General features: G+C 35.4%; 1 protein-coding gene across 1 annotated transcript; it reads right to left on the bottom strand.

Annotated features, from left to right (window-relative positions):
- Positions 1–4,494: 4,494 nt before the first annotated feature.
- LOC100915752 (UPF0764 protein C16orf89 homolog) lies at positions 4,495–7,121 on the bottom strand. Its single transcript, XM_031944957.1, has 3 exons — positions 6,832–7,121; positions 6,118–6,204; positions 4,495–4,667 (listed from the first exon to the last, which is right to left on the bottom strand). Exons 1-3 carry the CDS (start codon positions 6,932–6,934, stop codon positions 4,567–4,569), a joined length of 291 nt encoding a protein of 96 aa, XP_031800817.1. The 5' UTR covers positions 6,935–7,121; the 3' UTR covers positions 4,495–4,566.
- Positions 7,122–13,777: the final 6,656 nt, after the last annotated feature.

Genomic DNA, 13,777 nt, shown 5'->3' with positions numbered 1-13,777 from the left:
TCAATAGAGTGGCAATTTTATATTACCATTCTTAGCTGATAACCATTATTGGTGATTATTAGTGCTCAAAACAAATTGAAGTAGAGTAGTCTGATAGAGGATTCAATCCTGAATTTACCATACAGCAAATATTCTGATAGTTGAAAGCTAAGAACTGGGAGTTCAATTTTGTTCATAATTTCATACTCTTCTGTCTACCAGAAGTTTGAATAATTTGTTTTAAAATGTTCTAACATGCATAGATCACTTCCACTTATAGAAGCAGATTTGAAAATGCCATTAATGTTTTGTAGAAGAATAAATCACAGGAACTGGAGTTGTAAATGTCTTTGGGAATTATTAGTTCAATCTTTTCATTTTGGGACAGAGCCAAGAATAGAGGCCAAGAGAAGAGGGCATATAATTACTCGTAAGATTGTAGGAACCCCTGATTACAGTTTTAGTTTAGGAAAGAGCAATGGCACTTGCAGCTCCAGGAGAACAGTGGATCTGATCACAGTTTTAGGCCAATAGAAATAATGCCATCAATTGTGACTACAGGGGAACAAAGTCTCTTCTTGAGTAAAGATCAAAGCACAGGCCAGGAGAGTAATAACCACAGTATAAAACTTAATAGATTGCACCCAGATGAAAAATCTGAAACAGTGCCCCCTCCACTTCAGGATCAGAGATCACTTTAACATAAAGTTAAAAATCTAGAAGTAGGCTGAAAAAATGAGCAAATAACAATAAAAGGATGACCATAACAAGTTATTATGGTGACAGGGAAGATCAAGACACAAACTCAGAAGAAAACTGTCAAAAGCACTACAAGCAAAACCTCAAAAAAAATTGTTAGTTGGATACAAACCCAATTCTTGAAAGACTCAAAAGAGGTTTTACAAATCAAAGAGATAGAGGGGAAAATGGAAAAAGAAATGAGTGCAATGCAAGAAAATTATGAAAGGACACTCAAAAGCTTGGTTTAGAAAAAGCACAAAAACACTGAAGACTAACACCTTAAAAACAATTGACTAAATGGTTAAAAAGGCACTAAAATTTACTGAAGAGAAGAACTCCTTAATAATCAAAATTAACCAAATAGAAAAAGAAGCATAATTATTTACTGGGGGAAAAAAGAACTCATTAAAAGTAGATTTAGCCACATAAAAAAAGACTGCTCACTGAAGAAAATCCTAAAAAATTAGAATCTGGGAAGTGGAAACTAATGATCTATGAGATATCAGGAAATAATAAAAACAAAGTCAAACATGAAAAAATAGAAGACGATGTGAACTATCACATGGGAAAAACAACTAATGTGGAAAATAGCTCAAGGAGAAATAATTTTAAAAAGTATTTTTGTTTCAAATTCCAAATTCTCTCTCTTGTCTTGGATCATTGTCAGGCTCACATAAGGTTTAACAATTTCCATGAGTTTTTATGTTTTAATATTTTGTTTCCCTTAGTTACATGAAAAACATTTTTTTACATTTGTTTTAAAACCTTTTGAGTTCCAAGTTCTCCCCCTTTCTCCTCATAACTCTCCACTGAGAAGACCTATACGAAGTTGTGCAAAACATTTCCATAAAAGTCATGTTGCAAAAAGAATTATGTTTCCCCCTTTCCCCCCAAAAAACTCTCAGTTTAAAAGTATGCTTCAGTCTCTTCAGCCACTATCAGTTCTTTCTCTGGGTATGGACAGCATTTTTCATCCCAAGTCCTTCAGAGTAGTCTTGCATTCTTGTATTGCTGAGAATGGCAAAGTCATTCACAGGTGATCACTCCACAACTTTGTCATTACTATGTACCACAGTACATTTCACTTTGAGCTCATGGAGGACTTTCCAAGTTTTTCTGAGAACATCCTGTTAATTATTTCTTTTTGAACAGTAATGTTCCTTCATAATCACATACCACAATTTATTCAGCCATTCTCCAATTGATGTAAGCCCCCTCAATTTCCAATTTTTTTGCCCTGAGAATAGACTTGCTATAAATATTTTTGAATGTATAGGTTTTTCCCCTTAAAAAAATCACTTTTGGGATTCATGCCTAGAAGAAGTATTGTGTGATTTTGTAACCCTTTGGCCATAGATCATATATTTTGATTATTTATCAATTGGGGAATGGCTCTCTCTGTTTTTCTCAGTCTGTCTTTTTCTGTCTCTATAAATTTGACTCAGTTTCCTATATATTTGAGAAATGAGACCTTGTTTATCTATTTTTTGTTAAAGATTTTTATTTTCAAAACATATGCACGGATAAATCTCCAACATTGATCTTTTCATAGCCTTGTGTTCCAAATTTTCCCCTCCTTCCCTCCATTCCCTCCCCTAGATGGCCTAGAGAGACTTACACAAACTGATGCTAAATGAAATGAGCAGAACCAGGAGATCATTATACATGACAACAACAAGATTATATGATGATCAATTCTGATGGATGTGGTTCCCTTCAACAATGAGATGATTCAAACCAGTTTCAATCTTTTACTGATGAAGAGAGCCATCTACACCCCCAGAAGAGGACTGTGGGAACTGAGTGTGGTTCACAACATAGCATTTTCACCCTTTTTGGTGTTGTTTGCTTGCATTTTATTTTGCTTCTCTTTTTTTCTGGTTTGATTTGATTTTTCTTGTGCGGCAAGATAACTATGTAAATATGCATGTATATATCGGATTTAACATATATTTCTACCATGTTTAACATATATTGGACTACTTGCCATCTAGAGAGGGGTGTGGGGGAAGGGGGAGAAATTGGAACACAAAGTTTTGCAAGGGGTAATGTTGAAGAATTGTCTATGCATATGTTTTGAAAAATAAAAAGCTTTAATAAAAGGGGAAAAAAAGAAATGATGAGCAAGATGCTTTCAGAAGAACCTGGAAACTGATGAACTGATGCTGAGAAAGTGATCAGAACAAAGATAACATTGTACACAACAATAGCAATAGTGTACATAGATCATTATGACTAACATTCTCCATAGCATAATGATCCAAGACAATTCTAATGTACTCATGATGAAAACTGTTATCCTATTCCAAAGAAAGAACTGATGGAATCTGAATGCAAATCAAAGTATGATTTAAAAACTATTTTTCTTGATTTTTTTTTGCTTGTGTTTTTTTTTTTTGCAACCTGACTAATGTGAAAATAAATTTTGCATGACTGCACAAACAGGAAGGATTAGGAGGGGGAAAAGATGGCTATAATTTAAAAACCAGGAAATAGAGAGGGTTGTGGAATCTTCTATAGAATAACTTTTTTTCTGGAATGACTTAATTATGAAGTTTCCTAAAGGAAGTTAGATGTATTAGCTAAAATATTTGCTCTTCCTGATGAGTACTATGGACAGCACATGAGCATATACTATGGCTTCTGAAGTGATGTCCATAAGTGATAACGTAGATTTGAGATCCTCATCTGCAGAAATGTGGATATATATCTACATATCTGGCCTTGAATTTAAAAATTAAAAAATGCTTCTTTTAATAACAGGGTAATTTGACTCTTCTATGTATCATTATGGAAATTTCATTATATAATTAAACTCTGCAACTTTTTAAAAGTGTCTCTCTGTTTTCTTAAGTGTAAAAAAACTTATATCATAATTTAATACAAATCTAAATTTATGAAGGTATATAAGAACATTTATGAAATGAAATTTGCTGGCTACACAGAACATTATGACATTGGTAGGAACTGCTGTATGGAACACAAATCAGATTTAGGTTATTTCCAAGGGACTAAGAATGTTATTATTAAGGACATATAATAATGACCTTTATGAATACTCTATTCAAATTAGAATACCAGATCAATAAATCATCAACAAGTATTTATTAGGCTCCTACTATATTACAGATATTTAATAGATTCTGGAGAAGAAAGAATAAAAATGAAACTTTTTCTCATATGGGGTTTGCATTCTATTTAGTAATCAAGGGGACTGTGGGAAGGTAGTATTTTTTTGGGATTTCCTATTAATCATGTACTGTGGAAATATATTCTAATTCTGAGCATTGTGTTATTTTATTCTTAGAAAGTCAAGTATCTACTTGCCATATTTACTTTTGCTCCTAAACCAAGATAGATGGAAAGTGTGGAGCTTTGGAATATCTAACTTCAAAATTTCCTGCCATTGAGAATATAACATATATATATATGTATATATATATATATATATATATATATATACTTAAATTGTAAACTCCATGAGACAAACACTATTTATTCATCATTGTTTTGCCCCAGCATCTTGCACAGTTGTCTGCACACAGGAGTTACCTAATGTTGATTAAATTAAAAGAATTTAGGTTTTTTTTTTCTGGGGACCAGCCAGGGATATAGTTTGCTAAATATAGCTAATACTATTACTTTTACCTTTCTGTTAGCTCTGCTAATCCCAATTTCTGATTATACTAGTCTTGTCTAGCTTGTCTGCCAGTACTTTTCCAATTGCTCTCCCTGTGAATTTATGTAATCTCAGGATTTAAGGGTATGCATTACCAAAAAGGCTGTATTTAATTTTCAGCAGATATAAAATCATCCTTTTAGTTGCTGCTTGAGTATTGTTAGGTATTAATGAGGCTTGATGATGGTTGGTGAATGTTCTGCAGAGTGATAAAGAAAGCCACCTAAGGCTGCAACTGCCACAGCTGTATTATGGGAAGAACATCCATCTGTAGAGAAAGAATCTTGTTAGGCTGCCCATCAGACAGACTTTTCGTTGTTGCTGAGGGTTGTCACAGTTCCATCCTGATGTCTTACTTATTTATTCAGCTTTAGCCTGGGGCATTTAGTTCATGTGTTAATCCCTTAAATGTATTAGTAGAGTTTTTAAATATCTCAAATGATGCAGCCTACATAGTTTTATTCCTTCTAACAACAGCCCTGTGAAAATGTGAGACAGTCATAACTGTTTTTCCCATTTTGCCGAAATGAAAAGAAAGGACCAGACTTGGAGACACGCAGGATTTAGGTTTCCTTGCTTCTTGATCTCTGACCTCTGTCCTCTTTTGTTGCCACCATCCTAAACGCTTCTGTTTTAAAGTTGTATAGTCTTAGGGGTAGCTAGGTGGTGCAGTGGATAGAGCACCAGCCCTGAAATCAGGAGGATCTGAGTTCAAATCTTTTATACCTGTGTGATGCTGGGCAAGTCACTTAACCCCAATTGCTTCATGGAGAAAAAAAATTCACACACACAAAAAAAGTTGTATGGTCTTGAAAGGTTCTGGATTTGGTTCACTTTGTTAATTCTTCTGACCTTTAAGAAGAGTCCCAGAATTCCTAGGTTGCCTTAAGGAAATAGCTGCTTCTCACAACTAGATAAGGTCATCTTTTTCCACAAGTGGGAAAAATTAGTTTTTAATTAATTATCAGTATTTGGCAGCTGATAAAGTGCAGTATTTAACACTGATAAGTAAAAATCTAAGGGTCTTGTGATGGCTTGTCCCTTGCTTGATCAAACTAGCTAAAACCTTTAAAATTGTTTGAATTTCTTATCACCACTTGCAGGTGGAGAGACTGATGAGAAATGACCAAAAGAGAGAAAGGGAAAATGAAAAGATTTGAATAACCACACCCTAGGTAACTGAGAGTGAAACATATACCTACATGGTAGGAAAATAATTAGAAGAAGAATGCATTTATTTTACTCTCTGCTTGTACCTTAAACTTGGGGATGAATTAAGAAAAGAAAAAGAAATAAGCTAAAATTCTCCTAAAATATGAAAAATAAGCTAGAGCAAGTATTTCTATCAACTCTAATATTGTAACTGTTCTTTTCTTTGCTATTAAAGCACCTTTTCATTCTGTATCCCCAAATTAACATCTCCTTTAAATCTTCTGGACCACTAACATGGATGAAGCCAGGGCTCTTCCTAGAAATGTTTGTTCCTAAAAAGTATACATTTTCAGAAGAGCAAATGCAATTTATGCCTTTTAATTTGTCATGTATTTGTTTTAGTAAAATGTAAGTAATCTCTATATAGGATGATGTGGTGTGTGTGTGTGTGTGTGTGTGTGTGTGTGTATATGTGTGTGTGTGTTTGTGGGGAAAAGTGACTTAAGTCCAAGGCTTTTCTCACATGTTTTCTAGGAACAAGAAAAACATACTTTTCATGGATTTACCTGCAATTCTTTTCTCTCTCCTCTTAACTCTTCTCAGTGATTGCTGTTGGTCTTCAGCATCTCTTAGTAATTGTTTACTATTGTCATCTTGTAACAACAAAAATAGAGAGGAATATCAGATAAAATTCTTTAATGTGAATTTTTACAAATGTCTCCTGCCTTCCCCTACTCTCATTTCTAACAACCTTATCCTTTTATGGGAGAATTCTATTAAAGTACTGTGTTTGTGGTTTTTCTTTCTTTCCTGACTATACAATCTAATTGCTATATAAATGTGAGTTATCATTATGTTTATTTCATCAACTAAAGTTTCTTCTACTCCCTTCATAAGGTCTCTTCTTCCTTCATATTTTCCTTATTGCCAACTTTTCTTAGGCTCTTCCTTCAGGCCCCCAAATCCTTTTTAGGGTTCTGAAGGCAAATGATCTCTATTTAGAAACCCCACTATAAGTCCTTAAGCTCAATTCCTTGCTTTCCTGCAAATGCTCTGCAGAGTCTTCTCTTTTTATATTGTGTCTTCTGTGGAGTAGTGTCCTTAGGTGGACTAGTGATTCTCCAATAAAGATTACCAAATGTTTGGGAAAGTAGTATTTCATCTTTGAAAAAGCTTCAGTGAATTGCTGATGCAGTTTCTTCCAATGGGATATGGCAAATTGCATTTTCACCTTCTGTAATTCCTCAAGTTCTCTATACCAAGCCACTCACTTTACTCACAAGGTTTCCCAAAGCATCCCTCTTTAGGTCGCTGCCAGGTAAGAATAGACTGTAGCCATCTATGCTTGTAGAAATCTGAGTATCCAGAAAGTCCACAGAACATGACTGAGGAAAAGAGATGAAAGTGATTATCTTCTCAACATCCTTGGTGACTTTGACTGTTTCCCACCTCTATTCCCATTGTTATGTCTGCTGTGTCCTCAGAGTCACTATAAACTTAAGTATATTGAGAAAAGAGTAATATTTCAGATTTGTTTTATCAATAAGTGGCACAATTAGTTCAACTTTCAAGGTAGTATCACCTCAGCCATTGAGAACTTCAATCAATTTTGGATAAAGTCATAGGTGTTTGGGGAAATGAAAAATCTTGATGGGATTTGGGCTTCCAAAGTGAAGAACTTCTACTATTCCAGCTTATCTTATCCCTGACCCAAAGGTCAGGGACTGATGTCCCTGTCACTCAAGAGTTCAGGTATGCTATTTACATTTTAATGGAGGAAGAAACTGTTGTGGATAAAGGTAAGTCAGAGCTGTCATAAAAATGTAGTGTGTGTGTGCATATGTATGTGACAGAGAGATGGACACATAAAGAGAGAGACAGAAACATACACACACAAAAACCACATAGAGGACAGGAGGATTACGTGTACTTATCTGGAGAATGGAAAGCAATTCATACTATTTTCCATGAAGATATCGCGACTGAGAAATGGGAATCCATCTTCTTCAGTTTTCAAGTTTAGAGCCATCATGTTAGCACAGAAAACATCCATGTAATATTCGGATTGGAGGAATAAGCCATCTGAGCATCCTTTCTAAGGACCAGAAAACCAGGCAGGACTAAGTTTAGTTTTGGTGGGAGAAAGGAGTAACAATTGTTAATAGAGAAGTTTTTGATTTTGAGATGCACCTCAGAAATTGACAGTATATGTAAAATGAGGGGTTTTTGCCAGGATTCTTTTTGAATGAAATCTTGCAGCATGGATAATTTGACTATACTTCTTTCTAGTTTGTTGTCTTCTGAACAGCAGCTTCAGGGGGTTTGAGAGACCATTAGTCCAAAAACTCAGCTATCATCTACTCTTCTACTCATTTCCCTTCTTATCAAGTACAAATAGGGAGCTCTTGTACTTGTACTAGGTCTTGTACTAGGCAAGTTCCTGAATTCCTAAAAGTGATTTGAAATATTGAACTGAACTCTTAGAGACAACTGTCCCCACTTCCAGTTTTGGATCAGAAGCATCAGCCAGAGATTTAGCTGAGCAGGGGAGACAAGTAGATACTTTTTTTAAACCTTTAGTCACAAAAATGGTGCCGAGATCCTTTTTGACATGTGAAGATTAATGATTTAATTAAGATTAATTAGGAATCAGATTACAATTTCAACATGAAATCTGTAAGTGAACAGAGAGTGAAAGTAATGTGCCTTGAAGATCAGGCCAAAAAACCCATAGGCAACAAGTTATTTGTTTGTTAAGAAAAACACCTATTCTTCAGGTCTTTGGTTTTGGTTGCATTAAAGATTTGTAAATATGGTAGCAGTTAAATAGCCTTATGATCTAAATTTGGTGCTATCTGGCCTTCTGTAGTAATCTTATAGCCCACAAAATAGTTACTCACCAGTTTGGCAAATAGGAAATAGATGAGCTGGTGTGACAGTGTGTATTCCATGCAATTAGGCTTGGTCATGAGTTCTTTGCAGAGATCAGTGACAGTGCATGGTTGCAAGTGATCCTTCCTAAGGAGTAAAGAGCCCCAAACTGTTATTCAGAAAAAAAACAAACAATGAAGTTCAGAGGAACTATAAGGTTGGCCATGCTAACACAGGTCTTTATTGCTTGTAGAAGAACTGTTTTTGAATTTGGAAAAGTGTATGGAATACACCTCTAGAGAAAGCATTGAGGGACTCTGAATGCAGCTTAAAGCATATATTTAAAAAAAAAAAACCAATCATTTTATTTTTCTTGTTTTTCTCTTTGGGCTAGAGTCTGTCTTATCTTTTGTAAGATAGCTAACACAAATATATATTTTGCAAGACAGTCCATGTGTAATCTATAACAAATTCCTTGCTTCTTAAGGAGAGTAGAGGATAAAAAAGGAAGGAGAGAATTTGGAACTTAACATTTTAAAAAATGAATGGTAAAATTGTCGTTACATATAACTGGAAAAAATATATATAAATTTTCACTAGAAAAAAATAAGATGAGCAAAACATTTGTTTGCTCACTGAATGGCAAAAAAACAACACAATGAAATGGGAACAGCTGCTGTGTAAAGTATTTTTATAAGAGGGGTGACTGATGGCATTTTTTTTATGCAAGGAAAAAAGTAAAAGGGCAATTAAACTCACTTGGTTCCCAGTAAGAGCATCATACATGAATCACTTAATTCTTCTGAAAAAGATTCTGAGTTGTCAAATTTGGAGTAGATCATGGAGCCATTTGTGTGATTCCATGAATAGGGGAGCTTCCAAAACCCTGGCTGGAGAATCTCTTGGAATTCTGTCAAAGTGAAGGGATAAAATTAAGCAATACCACAATAAGAGAAAAGCAATTTTACATGAACACTGATACTAGATTTCCAGCTGACTTATACTCTAGGCGTGGCTAATCCAAACTGAAATTTCTTGTGCCTCATAAATTTATGGCCTTCATCAGCCATTGAGAATGGAGTTGAAATCATTCAGGAAATATAGCAGGACAAGCTCCTACTGTCAATCAAATAACTATTTGTTGAGAATGCCTACTACTGTAAAGCACTGTGATAAATGCTGGGGATACAAAGAAAGGCAAAAGACAGTCCTGGCCCTGGAGTAGCTTATGATAAATCCCAAAGAAAAGCATTACTGAGAGATGATACTTATTTTTCTTTAAAAAACAAACTGACAGTTTGCAGAGATCAGTGACAATGTATGGTTGCATATAACTGGAAAAATATATATATAAATTTTCATTTATATGAAATATAAATTTCATATAAATAAGAAATGTGGTTTCAAGTGCTTCTAATTTAGTTAGGAAGTGAGAGAGTTTACCAGATCTAGTCACAATTAGGGTATCTACACAGGATAAGGTACAGTGACATGTCATTTAAGGCTTAAGCCTTAACATGACCAGCTCCACTGTGGAGCTGTTTCTTTAGCTTTCTTATTTTTTTTTTTTAATTTTTTTTATTTAATAGCCTTTTATTTACAGGATATATACATGGGTAACTTTACAGCATTAACAATTGCCAAACCTCTTGTTCCAATTTTTCACCTCTTACCCCCCCACCCCCTCCCCTAAATGTCAGGATGACCAGTAGATGTTAAAATATATTAAAATATAACTTTAGCTTTCTTATTAATGTCAGAAGGAGTTTTTAAGTGTCAGAAGGGACTATGAAAGGAGAGACTTTCTCCTACTTACTATCACTTGGGTATTTTGTCCCTGTGTATTTTGTAAGGATTCCAGATTGCAATTTATCTATTCAGCCTCATAGATATACCAGGATCATTCAAGCAAGGAAGATTGGATTAGTTTCCGTAGCAAATAAACCTCTTGACTTGCACAATATTTACCCTTTAAGTACTTAGAATCACTAAGTTTGAGGTAGATTGTGGCTCTGGTGATGAGTGGTAATAGCTTCTTCATTATCTTCTCTACCCTCAATCTCAGGGGCTTTAGGGCAGGCTCCTGACCCCATTTCTCCAAGACACCTTTTAGTTGCACTGTGAAGAAACATGACAGGTCTGTGACTCAGATATTGCCCCACTGGTGTGCTTTGGCTCTTCTTGTTCAGAGAAATGTGTCTGAATCTCATTTCTGTTTATTGTTTAGGCGGAGGCTACTGCCCCTGAAATCTTAACATCATTGTTCTAGTTCTTTTAAACCAAGAAGGAGGTACCATTCCCCATTCTTCTTTATGGTTGGAAATGAGACTGTAGGGAACTGGGGGATTGGAACCAAGGTAACCTCAGCCTTAACTTTCTCTGCTATGACTCAAAGCAAATCCCTTTCTTAAATCTACCTATTTTCTCAAGATTAAATCCCTTTCTTTCTTCACTGAGGTGTGCTGGGAATGAATGAAGTCATGAAAGGGAAATGTATGGAAAGATTGGTATAATTTGGGAAAAATTGGATCTCTAGAAAGTTGAAGAATGAAATTGTAGAAGAGCTTAACTAAATTCTGTCTGAGGGTACATTTTAAAAAATCTAAGGGTCTAGAATAACAGTTGTATGTCCCAGATGAGTAGGGAAAATGGTGATAAGTATTTTTCAGGGTTGCAGTTGTTCTTTCTCCTCTTAGTTATTAACATGGTCAAGAAATACCTACTATCCTCCCATCTTTCTGAATAAGAATTAGAGATGAATATTTCCCCTTTTTCTCCTAGGGTACCAATACTGGGGTCATTTTCTTGGTAATCCCCTGAGTTTGGGAGAGTAGGTGAGAAGAGCCTGCTTGGAGAAAAAAAAAATTATCATGCATAGTATAGTCCATAGTATAGGACACATGGGCATAAGTAAATCTGTTTCAAACTCTAAGACATCATCTAGTAGGACTTTCTGGTACCACAAATTCCAGTTCTAGGAGGGCTGAGCTGGCAGCCAGCATGGAATAGGATTAAAAGTCCTTCCTCAGTGGGAGGATTCTTTTTGTCATAGAATGCAATGGAAACGATCCCAAAGCAAGTTCTTAAGGCCTGAGTTGTTTGCTCTTTTAGGGATAGTTGTTACTAGTCTAAGGGTCCCTACACCAGAGCAGGGTTTTCTCTCTGTTTGGCTTGGCCTTTCTCCAGGGCATTGTCGTCAGAACACTCTCCTCTTCCAAAGCTGAACAAACACTTCATCCATTTTCCCAGAACCTCTAAACGTCTTTGGTTACAATGCAGTATGAACTGAGGTTAGAGTAGAGGAAATATTTGCCTATAGGTGGCCAAGAGAACTAACAGAGACATTTTTATTTAACTCCTTATTAAATAAGATTATTTTCTCCTACCTTGTTAGTATAATGAAAAAAGAAGATGAACCATAGAGACTGTATGCTTTGTTTTGGAAATTTTTTAGGGACCTATGCTTTCAAATTTTTATCTTCAGTGTTTAACATAATATCTTGTATTTCTATAAACCCAAGAGATTCGAGGCAAGGGCTTTCTTCAGGTCAAAAGAGGACAGATGAGAAAAGAATATACTTTTCTTAAGTTACCAAAACATAAAGTTCAGTTTCAATTAATCTCTCATGCTTAAAGTCAGGAAATCAGTTGAAAAGTCTGAAAGCAATTTTGGTTTCAGTCATCCTATGAAGAGAGAAAGTCATACTACCTTCCAGTACCCAGAATCCTGATACTCCATCTAGATTAAGTTCCCTGAATGTCTTCTCCATGAATGAGGTAGCTTTCTCCAGGGCAGGAAGGATCATCCTCCCTGTGGCCACCTTGCTCTCTAAGAGGTCCTGGTGTTGGAGAGATAAGGATGGCAACAGCAATAGCAGCAGCAGTAGCCCCATTAGGTACCTGTCTTAGTTCCCTGCACTCAGCCAAATATTCACAGTATCTCCTGTATGTATTGGATATCTCACATACTCTTTCCTCTCTTCCTTCTCATTGGACAAAAGTAGAGACAAAGACTTTTTTTGTTATGAACAAGCAGATAAATAAGTACCCACAGAATGGGGGCCTCAGTACTTCACAGCAGCTGACTTGGTACTGATACTGAGTGATGAGTAAGCATCTATGTAAAATCTGTCCTGAGTATGATCTTGCTCACAGTTTGTGACCTTGATGAGGCTCAGTGTGACTGGTTTTAATGGTATCTAGGATTAGTGGCTCAGATTTGGAAATCCTTAGGCACAATATTTAGAAGAGCTAGGAGCTGCCCCCACAGTATCATTATATATGTATAATGTTATAAACATTAATCATTCAGAAATATCATGGAAATGGTTTAATTCAGCCTTAAATATTGACAAGATACATTCTCTCTGTACTAGAAGAGAGGAGTCTAAAATCAGGTGAGCATAGAAGCACTTGGTGTTCTTGAACTTGAAAGGTTTCTTTTTATCCAGGCCATAACAGGCCTCTTAAAAATAATTTTCCCTGGCTGTGCCCACATTAAAAGTTTATTAATAAGAAAAGATATTTCCATATTAATTGGTATGAGGGGCCCATTTTCCTTATCTCTAAAACAATTTAACTCCGTGATCACTGACATTTCTTCTTCCAACTCTAAATTCTGGCTCTGAATGGACTGTATGAAAACCAGTGATTTGTGGTTGTCTCTTTGATTTGTCTGTTTCCTCTCCTTTATTTCAGAGGTATTGTATAACATGTTAACATCATGTTTTCTAACTAAGATTTCCACTTGCTCTTAGCTGAAGATCTTCAATGAATCATAACATTCTTTACCAAAATGTATCATTTACAAGTTTAATGTTTTTCTGAAAATGTCCTTGATATTTTTCTTAATATTTTTTTTGCTGAGACAGGGTAAAGTGACTTGCCCAGAGTCACACATCTAAGGCGTGTTCCATGTCTGAGGTCAGATTTGAATTCAAGCCCTCCTGACTTCAGGACTGGTGCTCTATCTACTGCACCACCTAGCTGCCCTTTCTTCAAATTTTCTATACTCCTATGACAAGAGACTTGAAGAGAAATGAAAGAATTCACTGAATTCTGAGCTGCTGCTGAATATTTTGCAGAAGGTAAAAACAAACAAACAAACAAAATAGCCATGGATTTTAATACCATCTCACTGAGACAGTCAGTCAATCAGTGTCTCTGCAAGGATGTGCTTCCACCTGCTATGTTAACCAGCATTTTGTAGCCTTTAAAGATAGAAACTTAAAAAGAAATCATTTGTATCATACACAATAAACAGCTTTGGATGCTTTGTTTCCATGGATGAATCTATTAGAATATATAAAAATACACTTGAGAAGAGGGAATTTAATGCATTTTAAAAAACCATCT

Source organism: Sarcophilus harrisii, chromosome 1 (genome assembly GCF_902635505.1).
Source record: "Sarcophilus harrisii chromosome 1, mSarHar1.11, whole genome shotgun sequence".
Classification (NCBI taxonomy): Eukaryota; Metazoa; Chordata; class Mammalia; order Dasyuromorphia; family Dasyuridae; genus Sarcophilus; species Sarcophilus harrisii.
This window is presented reverse-complemented; position numbering and strand designations above follow the sequence as displayed.